This window comes from Netta rufina, assembly GCF_964035555.1.
Source record: "Netta rufina genome assembly, chromosome: 2".
Classification (NCBI taxonomy): Eukaryota; Metazoa; Chordata; class Aves; order Anseriformes; family Anatidae; genus Netta; species Netta rufina.
The window spans coordinates 110,416,592-110,435,554 of NC_140124.1; the positions used below are offsets into that span (position 1 = coordinate 110,416,592).

Consider the following 18,963-nt stretch of genomic DNA (forward strand, 5'->3'; position numbering starts at 1 on the left):
ATGGCCAATATCCCTGTGTTGAAACTTGCCAGTCAAGTAGCAGAAGTTGCATAGGTGGAGTATCAAAAACTCAATAAGAGCAAAGCTTGCGACAGTGCCCGAAGTATTCAGCTGTTTCTGACCACTGGTTTGGAGATTTTCAATCAGTAATTCAAGGACATTGTGCCAGCCGTGCAGTCACTGTGAATAGTTCTGGGGAAAAGAGCTGTTCTGCCAACAGAGTGACTGCCGCTCACTTTCCTTCATACTGTTACCTACTAAGTCATTTCCTGAATGTAGGTACTGTCTGGCTAATTAACTGCCTAATTTAGTATCACAGGAAGTGAAGTTGGTGCTTGTGAGGTGGTGTTAAGTTGGCAGGGTAAATCCCACCACTATCATGATGTTTTTTTTTCCCTTGGTTATCCTTCCTGCTGACCGAGGTCAGTAACATTCATCAAATCAACAGTTTCTAAAACAGGTTTCAAGGTGCAACACCTGCTGCAGTGATGCCTCAGTGTGTGTAGACCAGGCAGTTGCCCTGGATGTAGTTGCACATACTGTATGAACTGAATGCACAATGAAAAAGTTTCAGTTTCTTTTGCTGGGATGTGAGGTAGCATCGTGAGAATGTGCTCCATGAAGTCCCTGAATTCTCATGTTCCTCTGTGAGAAGGTTTTTCTTTCTTTTTTGAATGCTTTTGATATTCAGAAGCTGATGTCTGGAATGGCTGTGTGAAGATCTAGTCTGAAAGTACCCTAACCAAGTAAGACTCTGGCAAGCAGAGGTTACTGAATTTATGCTGTTGAGTGAGAAATTCCAGTGCAGCTGCACTCGGGTATTGCCTGTCCCTCAGCATCTGATCTCTTTTATCAACAACTCATATCCACATCATGGTTGTTTAAATTCTAGATGGCCTTTAGGGTTCAATCTGTATTCGGCCATTTGTGTGGGTTAATTTCACAAATGTGCAGATTTTTATGACTGTGGACTATCTCAAGAGGCTTGTAGTAAAATTTCTGTTCTTGTCAAATCCATATTTACTGTAGCATTGAGGAGCTTTCTGTCTCTGTGATACCCATTGAGCACCTAAAGGAGCCAGGTGGGACTCTTGGCCTTGGCAGCCTTGGAACTGATGAAGCATTTTGAGCAGTTTCAGACAGTGAATGATCTACCAGCATAAGAAGCTCTCCCGTGGTACTTCATACATAAAGCCCTGGGGAGAGTTGCTTTGTTACTTGGGAAGTGGCAAAGTTATCTAGCAAGTTTCTTGTAGTGAGGGAACAGGTGCCTCTGGTTACAATCAAATGCAGCCAAAGGAGCCCCGAGGTAAATATGTACATTTTCACTAATATCCATGATTTTCTTTCCCTACATGCACAGTTACATGACTAGAATGCCTCAAGCATTCTAGAGAATGTACCAGGATGCTGCAAATGTATCTTAGCTCAGTAAAGAGTTGAGATGCTAACTCCTCAAGGTTAAGTAATAGACCATGAACACACCCAAGCAATCAGTTGGATGTGAAACAGCTGCTCTGCAAGGTACCAGATGGCTTACAGCAGAGTTCTGCTGCAGCTTTTTTAATGTATTGGAGCACATTGTCAGGTGAAGTACATTGGTAACAGCTGCTTGGAGGCTACCCGCTGAGAAGCTGGACTGTTAATAGAATGGAAGTAAAACTGCAGATCACCTTCTCACTGTACACAAAAGCAAAGGGGTTTTACTGGCATTAATTTTAGTATTGCATGACTTTGATAGAGTTCAAAAAGCTGCTGATAATATTTCTACGTGTTCTGTTACCAGCTTTTCCATGTCGCCTATATCCTTATCAAGTTTGCAAATTCTCCTCGTCCAGATCTCTGGATCTTAGAAAGATCAGTGGACTTTGGAAAAACTTACACTCCCTGGCAATATTTTGCTCGTAAGTATCTTTAATCTTTCACCCAGTAGCAAGAAAATCAGGCCATTGGTATTGCTGAAGATTTCAGCTGTAGTGTAGTGAAGACAGTGACTGTCAAATACGTTTCTCTTATCGTAGTTGTCCATGATGAATTAGTGAAAAAAGTGTAACTGAAAGTGAGTATGATATTTGGAAATTTTAACTCAGCACATCAATGTTTTTCAGTCTGTTGGGATTTTTTGTTTTGCTTTTTTTGTCTTGATTTTTAGTATATCAGAACTACAGTGTCCTTTATCCCATTGGACTCTAGAGTTCCTTGCAAATGTCAAAGTCAAATACAAGCACAAAATCTTGGAGTAGATAAATTATTATTATTTTTTTTTGGGTTGACATTGGAAAGATTGTGTAGTGTCTTATCAGGAACCGCTGAATTGCTTAGGACAAGAAAATTTGGTTTTAGAAATTTCCATTTTTATGCACTAAGGGAAGCAATCGCTGCTTTTTATTTTTTAGGTAAGGGGGAGAATTTACCTAAAGCACAGGGGATATTTCTTTGTTAATTCAAATTAGGATATACGGTATTATATATTTTCATATATAAAACTAATTTCATTCTGACTTGACTAGACTCCAAAGCAGATTGTTTGGAACGCTTCGGGAAGGAAGCTAATGTTCCTGTGAGGAGGGACAACGATGTCATTTGCACTACAGAGTATTCTCGCATTGTGCCTCTTGAAAATGGGGAGGTAAGTGCTTTTAGAAAAATACAGTGTAATCTTGGAAGTGAACAGTTTTGGAAGTTCACTGTTTCAATAAAAATGTAGAAAAGAAAGTATTTTTTTCAGTTATGATTGCTTGAAATGACAATAAATCCACAATTAAGCATTTAAGTAGCTGGTGAGATATTTGGAGAGTGGGCTGACATCTCCCAGTTGTCACCAGGGGATAGGGGCTGCTCAAAGCAGCCTGCATAGATTCTTTATTATGGTTTAGGTACCTCACTTTATGCATATGCATTTGAAGATATTTACTGCATTTTCTGAATAGTTTCAATGTACATAAAAGAACTTAACTGCACAAGAATTCCTCATGGGAGAAAAGGCCATAGAAACAGATACTTACCATTCAAGAATAAGTTTCTATTTAAGAAAAAATATACAAAATACTACATGCTTGTAATGAAGTACATGTGCTTGCAAAAGCATTACTCTGATTTTGATCCTTGCTGTTGCAGAAATGTGGCTTGTGTTACTTGACTTGATGTTAAACTCCTGGCTGTGCTGTTCACTCTTGCTGACGTTCTTGTTTTATGTCTGATGCAGTTAGAATCTACATCTAAACTCCTGCAGAGTTTTATGCGTATGGATCTGGGGCTGTAGTTTAGAATTAAAGTAGAATTTGCCTATTAACACATCTTTAAAATTTTCCAGATAAAATATTTTTAAGAACAATTTCTGTAGAAGACTATTGCTGCTACCATGCCCTATTACATGCTGCATGACTTCTCCTAAAATAATTGTACTGCAATTAGAACTGCCACCAGTCTGCTCTTACATGTTTCAGATTATAGGAGCTATTTGAAAATAGAAATCTGTTATCTGGCTGGTTATAAATAAATGGAAGTCTCTTACTCGGTTGCACACCAGATTGTTGATTTAATAGAGATTCATGATTGCTAATTTTCTTTAAGAAATTAAAATTGTACTGGAGCTCATGTTTTGGAAGTTAGATAAACCTGCTTTCACGTGAAAGGATTTTCTAAAGCAACACTGTGTACTTTCTTCAAGAAGACCATTAATATGCTCCCAGGCATTGGACCTGGTAACAATAATATTTTCCAGGAATGTTTGTGCCTTAACCCAAAAATAAATGTGCTTTGGGAAAGAGCCAAAACCTGGTGTTATTACTCTGACAAAACTCCCCTTGACACTATCAACTGTTCATGTAACTATTTGTAACTATACCTATTGTTTTTTGTTTGTTTTTTCCCCCCGACTAAAATGTGTTCTTTTTGTGTGTTGTACACACTGTTTTCAAAAGAGATAGGGGCACTCTTTTATTTATTTATTTATTTATTTATTTATTTTTTACTTAGGTGTAATATGTGTAATAAGAATTCAGGAGGGTCCAAGTCATGTTTTTTCCTGACGTTCTGGTTTCAGTATGAAATGTGTAGTTCCTATTGCAAATATGCTCAGAAACAATAGTATTTTTTTTTTATTCTGTTATTACTCAAACATTTGACTCTGTGCCCACTACTGATACTTGCAGTTGATATGGTGTAACAAAAATATACTTCCTATTTTTTTTAGATTGTAGTATCTTTGGTAAATGGCCGCCCAGGAGCAAAAAACTTCACTTATTCCCCTAGTCTTCGGGAATTCACAAAAGCAACAAACATCCGCCTTCATTTTCTCAGAACTAATACACTTCTTGGACACTTGATATCAAAAGCTCAACGAGACCCTACTGTAACCCGTAGAGTAAGTACTGTTTTCACAGAGGTATATTCAACAGCTGTATCCGGCATCTTAGAGACCAAAAATGATCTGAATCATTTAGGTTTGCAACAATCAATATTTACAAGGACCCACCTGTAAATCCCTGTATTTTCTCCAGGTCTGCTTGACATGAGAAGGTAACTGGGATAGCAGGTAGTTATGGAGGGGAAGTAATGATTTTGTAACAGGCTATCTTCTTTTGCTGACTTTGAATAGTAAAGGAAGCAGAGTGCATCACGAGAGCTATAAGGAGTCAATGTGAAAATCTAAGCTGTCTCACCAGCCTTATTTTACACTGCTTTCCCTTATTTATTCAAAGAGAGATTTCAGAAAATATTACTTGAGTTTCTGAAGGAGCAGGAATCAGAGGGCCTACTCAAAATTTACTAGCTGTAGACGTATTGTTTGAGATACATAGGTGTTTTTAGTGGACTTTGGGCTATCCTGGGGCTTGATAGCCAAAGTTCCACTCTCATTTAGTGGGGAAATATAAGGAAATCCAGATCCCTCAAGGGACCAGTGCATCAAGAGAGATTGCAAGCGTCATATTGTATTGTTATTTTAAACCTTTTTATTTCAAATGAAGAGTCAGTAACAATTGGAGGAAACCCTGGGGTGAGGCACTGCACAAGTGTGTGTGGGTTTCTGTATTGAAAATCATAAAACAGTTCCAGTTACTTGATAGCACTCCCATTAAGCACCTCTATTGTCTTATGTAAATTTTACAGTGTTGCTCACAGGCACATGTAAAAGAAGTATTTACTTTCCTTGGCAAGCAGCGTAGCTTTAATGTAAGAAACTTCTGATGTTATGGCCATGGGATGTAGGACAGATGAATAAAACAACAAGTGTTTTATTGAATTGTTAAAAGAGATCACACATTTTCGTTGTAGAGGTCTGCAAAGTCTAGGAAAGAGTTAATATACATAAGGAAAGTCTGTGTGTTAAACTTATTAGAGAAGCAGATGAAAACCAGACGAGTTCTGTTCTCCTGTCCAAGTAACTGCCTGACTTCTGTTAATGGCTGGAGTTCATGACACATTGAATTATATAGGGAATGTTTTATGTCTAAACTGTGGCAATTTGGCCTATTAATTGTTTTGGCCTATTATTAATTTTACTTTTTACTAGCCAATAACAGGACTATTCCTGTTAGTAGTACAGCATAGTTCTGCAAAGCTGCACGTAACTATCGACGGTCTTACTATATTAAAAAAAAAAAAACACAACAGTCAGCTATGATGGCAGGAGTCAAAAGTGTCACTTCTAGCTGTGCTGAAAATACTGAAAGCACAGGTTTTATGGTAGGCATAGTTAAAAAATTAGTGAGTATATGTGAGTAGAGATTGTTCAGAAAGTGAAAAATAATACAGATCTTATTTCCTAGTCTATATATCCCACCTACTGCTCTTCTCCTGCTTAGAGCAAAGTAGCTTTACGGAAGCCAGAGAGAGAGGTTTTCAAAAGCTCTCTGCCCTGGAAAAGCATCTCATCTGTGGCAGCCAACTTCATCTACATAAAAGAAGAAAGTGTTTATACCACTTAGAGAAGCTATATTGTGAATGAGTAAGCACAGGAGACAAAACTGCAAAACGTTCTGAGCCTTTTTCTCTTTGTCCCCCAGTGGCATTTTCTCTGGCCCTTTAACTGTCTTTGGGGGTGCATAGAGATCCAGAATTGCAACCAGCTTTCTGTTCTGCCTGGTGCACTAAAGAGGCAAGGAAGCAACTTCTGAGCTGCAGAAATGTATGCAGAAGTTACTATTGATGTGTATATGCTGCTGAGATTTTCAATGAGTTGAACTGATGAAATTTTTATCTACTGTTGCCTTGGATGCCTGCAAGGCGTCAGAGTGAGATACAAAGTGTTTCGGCTTCATGTCACAGGTTCAAATCCAGCTTGAGTCACAGGGATTTTATCTGAGCCACCGATCTCTGTTGGTTTCTAGTGTTTAGTGACCATGTGTGACTGAATAGGGAAACTACTGCTCCTACCAGTGTGTCCTACTTGTTGACCAGACCATGGTCTCCCAAACTGATGCTGTACCTGTACATCTCCATAGTCAAGCTGACTTTGAACAAGTTTTAGGCTTGGGCACTGGTGGCTTTGTAGCAGCTGGGGAATGGAGAGCTACAGCAGTATGCATTTGGTTTGAGCCACGCAAGCCCAGAATTGTGTTCTGTTGCTACCAGGCAGCCCATGAGTATTGGCTTGATTTGCTGGGACTCAGACATAATGTCAGTACAGGTTTGACTATTGGTTGCCTGACTGTGGCCTTTTGTGAAGTCGTGCCTTTAAAATTATCATAAACAGGATTTAACCACGTAGAAATAACTGATGTTGATATGTCTGCCATAATACAAGTAAGAAAAGACAAATATAGATTTCTTGTGATTCTTCCGTAGTATTACTACAGTATAAAGGACATCAGTGTTGGTGGTCGATGTGTTTGCCATGGCCATGCTGAAGTATGTAACGCAAAAAGTGCTGAAAACCAATACCAGTAAGTAAACTGAGCATCACATTAATTTAATATCAGGAGAAAAAAAATCCACAAACATTTTCAAATGAACTTTTTTATTATCGAATGTAGCCTTGGAAGAAATTTTTATTATACTTAAAAAATGAGTCTGCTAATGATTGACATGAAAACACGTCAAGAGCTATTGTATGTGAAATACAAGAATAAAAAGGTCTGTTTAGATTTTAACTGAAATTAAGAGCTTGGAAAATTTAATAGCTCATTAGAAACCCTTAATTCTTTTTGGAAAACATGGTTTGATATCATCTCGCAACAACAGGAATTAAAAAGCCAACTCAGTAACAAAGTTAGTGAACTTTCTGGAGGTAAAGAGCATTTTAACTGAACTCAGACAGGATCCAATACTTCTGATCACTACTAGAAAAAAATAAAAACAGAAATTGAATGAGCTATATCCTGTTGTCAGTGGGATGATACTTCATTTTAGCTGAATTGACTATTAAGATACAAGAGAAAAACATGACTTTTGGTATCATATTCTTAGTATATTAATGAAGAAGACAGCCATAAAGTTAGTAGAACTCAGACTGCATTTTTTACTTGAATATTTTGTAGGAGCAGAACTTGGGACTGCTGACTATTTGTCTAGGTCCTTTGGACGCTTGGCTCTAACTAATATGTGTTTAGAAAAATAGTTGCATTCATTTTGCAGTAGATCTAAGATATTTTACAATTGTCTTTACATTCTATAATTGTTTGACTGTGTTCTTATTATTGATATTTACAGGAGCTATTAGCAAACATCAATGTTATTTCAGTAACTTTGCAGCAGGATTATATTCATTTTAATGAATGAATATGTTATCTTACCCTTTGTTTACAAATGTTACTTTTTACGAGTGAGCTTGAATTAAAAAGGGATAGTAACAGGTCACACACTTACCTGAAATCTATAGGAAAGTTCCATTTCCCTGTGAAATTTATGATATCCATGTTGATTTCACAAGGAATTAGATCAAACTCTATGGCTCATCTGTTCTAGGAAAATGACTGTGAGCATTCAGGCCATTCAAAACACATTTTAAGACCCAGGTTTAAAACAGCTCTTGCTCTTAACCTGGTTTTTAATGAAGAGTTAGTGGGCAAATGGGTGCCTCCATTTCAGATGTCTATGCTAGAGAAAACTAAGTGCAGAAGGGGTGAAATCTACCAGAATAGAATGGTTGTACTTGAAAATTAGATTGCCCCTTGGTTATTAGGCTACACAGATAACAGAGGAATGCTGGAAAAAGCCTCTCCCGTCTCAAGGTCTGCTTGTTACTCCTGGGACTCAGTTACTATGCATGATAGTAAGACCTAGCCCATAACAAGAGCCTGTCCTTATGGAGGCTATTCAAATCAAAATAAATATGAACTATGCTTTCTTGATGATTAACGTGAATTGTTTTAAATGTAACAAGATGAAGTTATGATTATGGTTTAATAAAGACAGTAATAAAATTATTGTAAGCAAAGCATAAATTAAAAATGATGAAGACATGCATAGAAAGTTGATAAATATTTTGATTTACTGTAGGTCAACAAGCTTGAGCCTTGGAATGAAGCTAAAATAGGGTACATTGTAAGCTGCTATATATCAGTTTGATTTAATATTCTAGCATAAAGTTTCATAATCCAGTCTAATGAATTCAGTTGTAAGTATTTTCTATAACTAATTTGTGTTAATAAGCTCATAATCACGATTAAAGTAACCAATCATGAATAATTTTAGGGAAGTTCTAAAACATTCTAGTTTCACTGTTTGACCTCTCTACACGTGAACTTACGTCCTGTCTTTTTCACATTATGTGTCAGTTTTGGGATGCGATAAAATTAAGAAAAAAAAAAGTTTAAATCCAGTTTCAGTGGACTAAGAAGCTTTTATTTCTGTAGGTTTCAGTGTGAATGTCAGCATAACACTTGTGGGGAAACCTGTGACCACTGCTGTCCTGGATATAATCAAAAACAGTGGCAACCTGCAACAGCGGGGAGCACAAATATATGTGAACGTGAGTAGTTAAAAATACGTGAGTTTAAACAGGACTTTGACAAGTGGGTGAAAATTAGCCATAGTGCAGTGTTCATGGACTGTAACTAACAGATTAGGCTTTGACACCTCTTGTTTTTACTGAGAAGATTCTTTCCATACAGTAACACAGACTAAATGATGCAGTGAATGTTATTTATGTTTTTCTCTCATCTCATTAGACAATGACAATAGTCACAGATGTCAGAATATTGCCTTGAGAAAAGTGGAAACCTTCCTGTAGCATGGTGGGTGAACATCTCTCCCCAGTCATAGCTGCCTGCTGACAAATTGTGGGTGCTCCCTAGCAGAGCAGAGATTACAGGCATCTTGAAATTTGCTTCCCCATTACCTATTTGTATTCAGAGTGTAGAGACTGCATATATTAAACTTTCAAACAGGGAGAACTCTTGCTCCGACTTCTGGATTTTACGTCCTGTTGGCAGAAGGGGAGGGACTGTGTATTTAGCTATGTGGCTTTTTTGTTTGTTACCGGAGGGAATGAGGAGTACTTAGTGCAGTACTGCAAGATACAGTCAGCTCCCCTTACGAAACAGCAAAGTATTTAGTAATAATTTGCAACTGGGAGTTGTGAGAAGTAACAACTCAGTCTTTGCTATCTTTTATTGGGAAGAGGAGCTGAGTTATTCATTGTTCATGTCATTGTAGTTACTGTATCTTTGATATTGCAAAGGAACCCAGTTCAAAAGTCTGCGTCATAAAGCAGATTTTTAGAAGCAAATCTGTTTTTTTGGGGGAATTAAGCATGCTCCAGTGTTTCAGGAACCGGGGTGAAAAGTCATCTCTCCAGTCATTCTTGAATTTACAGTCTAATAACTGTGAATCGTGTTTGGTCTGAAAAAGCCTTTCAGCAGTGGAGTCCTGCCTTAGCCTTGTCACATGTTACTCATTAATCAATGCAGCTCTTCTGCCCTTCCTGTCTTGGGCCCATAAGCAGGGTCCTCTGAGCTTCATGTCATCTGAATGCTGCTGTGGGAAGTTGTTCAAGGCTGCTACTGCTGACAGGTGTCTGAGCTGCACTCCATTCATTCTCATGCTGGAATTCACCTCTTGCTGACCTGGCATAAATGGATGCAAACGTTTTCCTGGTGGGGAGTTTGCTCCACACGTGTGCTTTAGACCCACAGACTGAATAGTCAAGCTGAAGAAGCCCCTTGAGCTTTCTTCTACCTTACCTGTATTTCATTCTCTTAAAGAAAAGGTAATACTGTAAGATCGACCACATGGACCCCCTTTTTCCTCAGGGATACATAAAGTCTCACATGGGTGTTTGCATCCTTCTGTCAGAAAACAGCGGCTGTGTTAGCCATCTCCATGCACAGCCTTTTCTGAGCAAACGTGTTGGCAGCCTCTCGATTCCCTTGTGTCTGGCCTAATTTAACTTACCTGCCTTTCCTGAGAGTACTGTAGCCAGTGGGTACAAACGGTTAACAAGGGAACCTTACCTGAAAGCCAAATAGATGCACCTTTATAATTAGTTTGAGGAATAAATAGACTGCTTGTTTAATCAAAACTGCAGCACTAAGACAGAGTGTTTGGGGGGAAAAAAAAAAAGACGATTAAAACATTTGATCAGAGATAGGCATGTTGGGACTCAATTTTTGGACAATATTTGAAACCTCATTTGAATTCCCCTCTTTGAAAGAAAAATACTTTCTGCCAGGAAGAGAGAGACAAAGAGCATAAATAACGTCATGTTCTTGAAAGAATGAATTTATAAAAGATCATCGACAGGATTTGGAGCCAAGACAACTTAGCTTCTAACTACCTCTGAAAAAAATACCCTTTTCAGTTTGGATTGCTTCTAGCTGTTTAAGGTGATTTGTTGAAAGTGTTGGCCAGGTGCAGGCCTCTTCTCCTGGAAGCCGGTAGTGGAGGAATTAAAGCAGCCTCATTAAGCTTTCCAGCAGCCTGAGGTCCCTTTGGGGAAACTGATTGAAAGAGGTCGGCAGGAGCTGATAGAAACAGGGCCAATCTTTGCTCTGAGTTTCCTAGAGCAGTGGGGGTCAGCAAATGGCTCAAAGTCGTAAGAAAACACTTTGTGAGGTAGAAGGGCTTTCTGTTCACCTGTAAGAGAAAATGCTGTTACTGTGACCAGGCAAAATAATTTCCCATCACTGTTACTAGGCATACTTGTGAGCTGTTTGCAGTTCACAGAAGTTTTGGCCCTAGAGCCAAGGAGCATTTGGTAGATGACCTTGGAAGGACATGCTTCCTTCCAAGGAAGGAAAGTAGGGTCGGGGCTCTTATTTTTATTTTGACATGCTTTCAGGAATCCATTGTCTTCCAGAGTATCTTATCCCCTGGTCTAGATGAAGGAAGGATTTCCCAAGTGTGAAGTCATAGCTTTATAAAGTTGTAACTTTAGGAATTTTGTAGGAGGGTTTCTCTGGAGTGCTGGAACGCTTATAATTAAAACTCACCTAGCACCATATGTTTACAGAAGCCTTTTATGCTTTCAGCTTTTTTTTTTTTCTTTCATAAAGTTTCCTATGCACAAATATGTATATCTTATCTATAACTGTTTATTTGAAACAAAGTTTTAGTGCACACAGCTTCAGCCCGGATATATTTTTGGATGTGGAAAAATAGAAAAAGCATTGGAACATATTTTTCATTATTTTTAAAAGACTGCTGAAACCATTCTTCTGGAGCGTCCTGGTTCTGCTTTTATGTATAAATATATGTTTTTGAAATGGTACAGCTGTTGACTCTTCTGACAAACCTAGCAGTCCATGTTTTCCTCATGTCTAGATGATCTTCCCAGGTCTCTGGTGTGAAAATCTAGTTGCTGATAAGTAAATACGTGCACTTGAGAACACTCCAAATACATGAGTGTATGGATAAATAAATACTCCAGGTTTCTTTCTCACCGCTGCTACATTTCTAAATTCCAGCATCACAATGAAAGCTGACTTGGAATATTAACTTTTTCAGCCTGCAATTGCTATGGGCATGCCACTGACTGCTACTATGATGCTGATGTTGATCGGCGTCGAGAAAGCTTAAACATTCACGGGCATTACGAAGGTGGAGGAGTCTGCATTAACTGCCAGGTAAAAAGGTTTTGGTCTGTTTAAGTAATTGTCATTTGAAGAAGTGTGTCCACACTGATAGTTTGGAGGCTGACCAGTCTAGATAGCTCCATTCCTCTGGTATTGTTACTTGTACTCAAAGCAGGGAAAAAGATGTCTGAAAGTAATTTGCATCATACAAAGTAAAAGATGTCTGAAAGTAATTTGCATCATACAACATTGCTTGTTAATAAACAAATGATGCATTAATTATATTTACACTCAGTCCTGCGTGATTCAAATAAAGCCACACAATACAACAATTAAATGAACTCTAAAAATCCCCTTTCCTGTTATGAACTCTGACGTTTCCCTGCTTAATAAAGGGAAGTAAAATTTCCTAAATAAAATACCGACTCAGTCCAGCTGGTTCTTTACTGAAGCAAAACACAGAGAGCTCTGCCTCACCAGAAGGACTAAAGGAGGGCATAGGCTATACCAAGAAGGAAATTTTTGGTATTGAAAACATATGGAATTGTAGAAGGGACCTCTGGAAGTCATCCAGACTAGTGCTCCACTCAGATCAGGAATAGGTGCAAAGTTATATCAGTTTGCACAAAGAAACACCCAACTGAGTTCTGAGAATTTCTAAGGGTGGAGATTATGCAGTTTCTGAGTAATTTATTACAACACTTAATTACTTCCATGGTAAAGAGATTTTTGCTACTGTTCAGTGGGAATTTCCCCAGTTGCATCTTGTGACAGTTGGCTTTTGTTCTGCTGTGTATGTCAGAGAAGGCTTGGCTCTGTCTTCTCTGTTACCCACTCCTGGGTAGTAGAAAACTGCTACTAGGTACCCACCTTCCTTAAACATCTCTTCTCCATCTCTTCTCCAACCAAAGCCATTTCCTGAGTCTCTCCTTACATGTCGTGTGCTTCAGCCTCTTAACAACCCTAGAGACTCAGTTGGTTTGAATCAACAAATGTAAATTTGGAGTCAGAGACTTTACACTGTATGTCACGAATGAGTAATACGTTATTGTAAAGAGAAGGAATGTCTCTCATCGTAAGGAACGTTTATACTAGTATGACTAATTACTTTCAGGAAAGATCATACAAGGCTCTGAACACCTTGATCTAATCTTGGAGATATCTCTGCTTTGAGTGAGATTGGACCACTTGACCTCCTGATGTGTCTTCCAATCTAAATTAGTCATTGTTTCAATAATCTCAGGGTTAAATACAGTTAAATACTGATTTTAAAGATTGTCTTCCTTTTGTTGTCAGGTCTGTCTGATAACAAACAGCTGACCAGAATGTAATTTGGAGGGAAAATTATCATAAAACCTATACTCCTATGACACCTGCATATAATGATTTGTCTATTACCATGCTGTGCATTTAAAATACAGCTGTATTTAAGCAACAAAAAAGGGGATGTCCAGTAAAATGTTTAGGGTGTTTTCCATCTTATTGCCACAGTATAAGATATTGTCCAAGAAGCAGTCAGAAGAGAGAATTATTTTTACTAGCATGAGTGAAATAAATGCTCTTTGTCTTCCAATTGATATTTCTTTGCAGAAATTGTTCGTGCAGTCTGGTCATATTTGTCATCTTGGTCCTTTCTGTCAGTTCTTTGTTCATGAAAGAGCATTTTTCGTAAATTGCTTCCAGGATATAAAAGACCCAAATTAATTTAAATCTGTAAGTCTATGGGTCTATGGTTGTATGATTGATATTAGTTGTTTGTAACCTAATTTTGTGGGAGTTGTGCTAGATTAAATGAGTTTACCATAAATCTAATTATAGCATATTTTTTTTTATCAGCAAAGTACATGGATTTTAATTTACTTTTTCTGCTTACGTCAGGGGAAAAAAAAGCAAAAGAAATGGATGCTTGAATGAATATTGAATGTGTCAGACAGTAATAGTATTGAATATTGTACTTTTCACAGTCTCTTTTATTTTAACTATTTCACAGCTTCAGGAGAGACAATAAACATAGAATCACAGCATAATTGAGGTTGGAAAGGAGCTCTGGAAATCGCATAGTCCAACCCCGTGCTCAGAGCAGGTCTGATTAGATCAGGCTGCTCAGGGACTTGTCCAGTCAAGCCTTGAGCATTGCCAAGCTCACTGATGGCAACCTGCTTCAGTGTTTGACAGCCCGCATGGTAATGTTTTCCCCGTAATATCTAATTGGAATTTTCCATGCTCTGATCTGGGTCTGTTGCTTCTTGTCCTATTCCTGTACACCTCTGAGAAACCTCTCATTGCTCTTCACCTCCCTTGCTAATTTTAACTCCGTGTGACCTTTGGCTTGTTTAGCTCCATTATTATGGGCAGTGTCTTTGTGTTTCTCCCAGGTAGATTGTCCCTACCTCCAGCTTCTCTGTACTTCCTTTCTTAGTTTGAGATCAATCAGGGTCTCAGTATTTATTCATGCTGGCCTTCTGCCTTCCTTGCTTGACTTTCTGCATATTGGAAAAGACAATTCTTGTGCTAAGGAGACTGTCCTTGAAAGTCAGCTGGCTCTTCTGGACTCCTTTCCCCTTCAGTGCAGTTTCACATAGGATCTTGCCAAGCAGATACCTGTGCAAGCCCAAATCTGCTTTTCTGAAACCCAAGATTGTAATTCTGCTATTTGTCTTGCTTACTTGTTTAAGGGCCTTAAAATTCAGTCTCATGGTCGCTGCAGCCAAGGCTGCCCTCAGCCTCACATCTTCTATCGGTTCTTCCTTGTTTGTCGGTGTCACTTTGAACAGAGTATCTCTAAGTGGTTCAAGAGCCCTGGCATCCCAAAAATTGCCTTTGATATGTTCAAATTAACTTCTGGGTTGCCTGCACCCAGCTGCATTGCCCTTTCAGCCGACACTGGGGTGGTTAAAGTCATCCATGAGTACCAAAAGCCTGTGATTGCAGGGCTTTCTGTAGCTGCTTAAAGAAGGCTTCATTTGCCTTTTTGTTCAGGCTCTCTGTAACAGACACCTACTGCAATATCAGGTAGGGAGGTTAGACCCGATGATGTCTTGAGGTCCCTTCCAACCCCTACAATTCCGTGATTCTGTGATCAACTGGGCTGGTACATCCTCTGATCCTTACCCACAAGCTCTGCACAGGTTCATCACCTGCCCCAGCACCAGGGAGAGAGCCAGACCCTCTTGTGTAACCCCAGACCCAGACAGCAGCATCCTGTGACTCTGGGAGGAGTCCTACAGTCTTGAGCAGAGATGCTGGGCCACTCTGTGGTCTAGGTGCTGCAACAAATACTGTATCTCCACCTGCTGTGTGATGTGAGCATCACCTCCCCTACTCCAGCATTAGCCTTTCTCGGCAGTAGTTCAGATCTGGAGATGTTAGAGGAAGCTCCTGGCAGAGCTGGAAGCAGAACCCAGAGCTATTGCCCAAACGGAGAGCACCAACCACAAACAGCAACGTCCTGGGTGCCCTGCTAATGAACTGCCCTGCCAGCTGCCCCGTGAAGTCCTGTTTGCAGCCCTGTGTTGCAACACTCCCTAAGAAGGAAGTGAACAGCAAGCGGGAGCTGGGGGCAGGTGCTTGCTGCTTTTGTTGTTCCAGGGCAGGGTTTATCCTTATTTCTTGTCCCCTGCTCATGAGACAAATTGGCCCACGAGAATGCCTTGTGACAGCTCTTTGCTCAACTTCTGAATGCCATCACTGCTGCATGCTCCTGGCACCCTCACCACAAGAGAGAGCTTTAGAGCAAGAGTTGAAATACACTCAGGACTTTGTTCACAGGAGATATATTTATTTTTGCTGTGCTTAAATTACTTACGATGTTTTTTTCTGTGTGTCTAAAACAAGTTTACAGAGATGTTTGTTTTCCTAATGGTAGATCTGTTTTGTTCATTTTACTTTTGTTTCCTGTAGGCTGATCAGGTTTGGGTGTATTTTGACATTGCTGATTTTGGATAAAGGATATTCAAGAAGTAATATACAGGATGAGGAAAAATTAACAATGCAGTTGTCTGAATGATGTACACACTATAAGAAAGCATTATAAAAATCAATGAATATCTGGTAATAGTGTACAAGGGATTTTTTTTCCTAGAATGAAATTAATTTTTTGTTAAATATGTCATTTTCATAATATTTTAGAGTTAAAAGTCTGTTACTTTATGTGAGAATACCATGATTCAGGAAGCTGTATGTTGTTAAAGTACACCAAATGACAAATGTTGTCTTTATTGCAGTAATATTCTTTTTTTATTTTTCTGTGCTGGTCCTTTCTTAGTTGTGTATAGTGACAGCGTTAAGGATGTTATTGTTTCTTAATTCTCCTTCCCAGTTCCCCTTTGTATCTCATATTCTCCTTTTGCTTTATTTTGCACAGCATAATACGGCTGGTATTAACTGTGAGAAGTGTGCAAGAGGTTATTACCGTCCATATGGTGTTCCAGCAACTGCTCCTGATGGCTGTATACGTAAGTCCTTCTCTATTTGGCATCTTCTCATAGCGAAGAATAAAATGTCCAAAAGATGTTGGAGAACAACTGCAAACCACTTCCTGTGTTGGTTTTGACTCTTTTAATGATAATCGTCTCAACGTATGTGTCATATGAACCTAAAGCTTCAGGCTAGCAGTAGGACAATGGGAGGAAGTAAGCCATAAAAGGCTGATGAGGAGGTAGGACCCTACACACCCCACAGTGAGCTGGCATGACCTCTGAGAAGCTGCTCTCATCTCATATCCTCATGACCCTGCTTCTCTTGGTTCTCTCACATACATATAAGGTATCTTTTGGCTTTTGGTCACTTGAAAATATTACCATATAGCTCCAAAGGTGATAATGATGGCTACTCCTAATCTATCTACTGCTTAACCTAGCATCTATAATAATAATGCAATAGGATGATTAGAAATAGAGCTTTTAAAAAAGATGAACTGAGTATAGGTAAGAACTAAGGATTAAATAACAAACAGGCTGACAGAACTTTGTGACAAGTAGGAGGAAGCTATGGTTTGTTGTGTTTGGGTATTGAAATAAATGGGAGGTCAGCAGAGCTGTGGGAATGCTGCTATAATGTCATATGTAGTGTGTAAGGGAAGGTGTACAAGAGCATGGTGCTCTGCCTAGACTATGGAGAGAGAAAGAGCAGAAGCCACAGAAAGGATAGATGCTGCAGTGCTGTGGAGCAATAACACGCAGCATTCTGAATTCTGAAGCAAACAAACAGACAAACAGTCTAAGAAAATGGTGTAAATCTTATTTCTAAGGGATACCATAAAGATTAATTCTGTGATTTAGAGTACTCAGAAAATATGAAACAGAATGTGAATGTTAATTCTTTAAATAACGACACATTCACAACTGCAAATGACATTACAATGCCATTGTGCACTTCTATAGAAGACAAATGAAACCTTTCCCCAAAGTGATTATTTTCTCAAACTTGCTTAGCCTGCAGCTGTAACTCAGAGCATGCAGAGGGCTGTGAAGAAGGCTCTGGCCGCTGTTTCTGTAAGCAGAATTTCCAGGGAGAAAACTGTGAACGCTGTGCTGATGGTTTCTATAGTTTTCCATTTTGTATCCGTAAGTATGCAAATAAAAATGTCTGTTCTCCAGAATTTTAAACGTGCTTTAAAGAGTTAGATGTTTTAATTACAGTGGGTTTGGTTGAACTGTTTGATTTGAACATCTGGTGTTTCAGATTCTCAAGCATACGCATTCCAATAAATCAGTTGTCATAACACAGAAGGTAGTCTGGTCTACTTTGCAAAACAGTGGTTACTTGAAAATCAGATAGATTGTGTTTCATTCTCAGAATTCTGAATTCATTTAAGACATTCAGAGAGTCTAGAGTCTATAACTCACTTGGACTAAAAAGTAGAACATGACTAGTGAGAGATGGGGGAGAGAGTGGTTGTGTGTTTTGCTTGAGGCCTCCAAGGGTTTGGAACTTTTATGCCTAATAAACCATGTTTGTGGGATTTCAGAAGATTCTAAAATAATTAAAAATAATTCTAAAATGGTGCCAGTGTGATGTTGGAAAGACCCTCCTGGCAGAGTATAAAACTGTCAGCCATGAAGGAAGGGTTACAGTTTCTTTCATTTTTTTTAAAGAAGTGATTGAGGGAAAGGAATTAGCAAATCCAAAGAAAATAGAATGAGAAAAATGATGTGATAGAATCTCTGAGTGCTTCCATTTACTAAAAATGGCAATAGAATGAGATCTAATGCCACTGATTAATTTAAGATAAATTAATCATGCTCTTTGTATTGACAGGACAGACCTTCATTATCTGTCAAGAATTTTAGTGAAATAAATGTGTCTGTTTCAAATACACCTTATCATTTCTTTTGTTTTAAAGGTATTCCTGTATATCCTTTTACTTCTCCAAATCCAAGTGATGCTATAGCTGGTGACATAATAGGCAAGTTCTTTTTTTTTTTTTTCTACCACTTTTTTTCCCCTGTCACAACTTTTCACTATTTTAGTGGTGCGTGTTCTTTCATGGAGATTTATGTAGTAGTTTTGACAGTGTTGATATTTATCTTTCAGAGAGCCTTTGTTCTCACCAGAAGTTCATCTTATAGTCTTGTTCATATTAAACAGTTTAGTGGGATACTTCCAGAAAGAGTTATGGATCAAAATAAGTTTGAGCCTCTGGCAAACATCTGCAGAAGAAGCTGACCATCCTGTTTGATGCCTGTGAATAGATCCATCAAGGCTTTCTGACACGTACAACTTGTCAGCTGCTTTGCAGTGTAAATCTCTTTCTTAAGGCTAATTGCTCTCTGTTTATGGACTCACCTCTTGCACCTGGCGAATTGTACGTTGTGAAGAACTTGGATTTCTAAGAGGGCTACATATTTCTTATTTATCCCACTGCAAAGCTGTCTGAAATGCATAAAGTGATTCCCTTGGTGGGCTTTTGTATTTTAGTGTATATCGTTGTACTGCAGAACCGAGACATCTCACAGCCAGTGCTAAATCAAATACATACTAGTAACGTACTTCAGGATTAATAACT

The 18,963-nt window shown here is 38.7% G+C and overlaps 1 protein-coding gene across 1 annotated transcript in view; it reads left to right on the forward strand.

Annotated features, from left to right (window-relative positions):
• LAMA3 (laminin subunit alpha 3) overlaps window positions 1-18,963 on the forward strand; it is a 111,066-nt gene that overhangs the window by 11,750 nt on the left and 80,353 nt on the right. Inside the window, 9 exon segments of the mRNA XM_084282759.1 lie at window positions 1,787-1,904; window positions 2,511-2,629; window positions 4,196-4,366; window positions 6,790-6,887; window positions 8,799-8,914; window positions 11,890-12,008; window positions 16,321-16,411; window positions 17,390-17,521; window positions 18,301-18,363. Of these exon segments, the coding sequence (XP_084138885.1) occupies window positions 1,787-1,904; window positions 2,511-2,629; window positions 4,196-4,366; window positions 6,790-6,887; window positions 8,799-8,914; window positions 11,890-12,008; window positions 16,321-16,411; window positions 17,390-17,521; window positions 18,301-18,363 (1,027 nt within the window).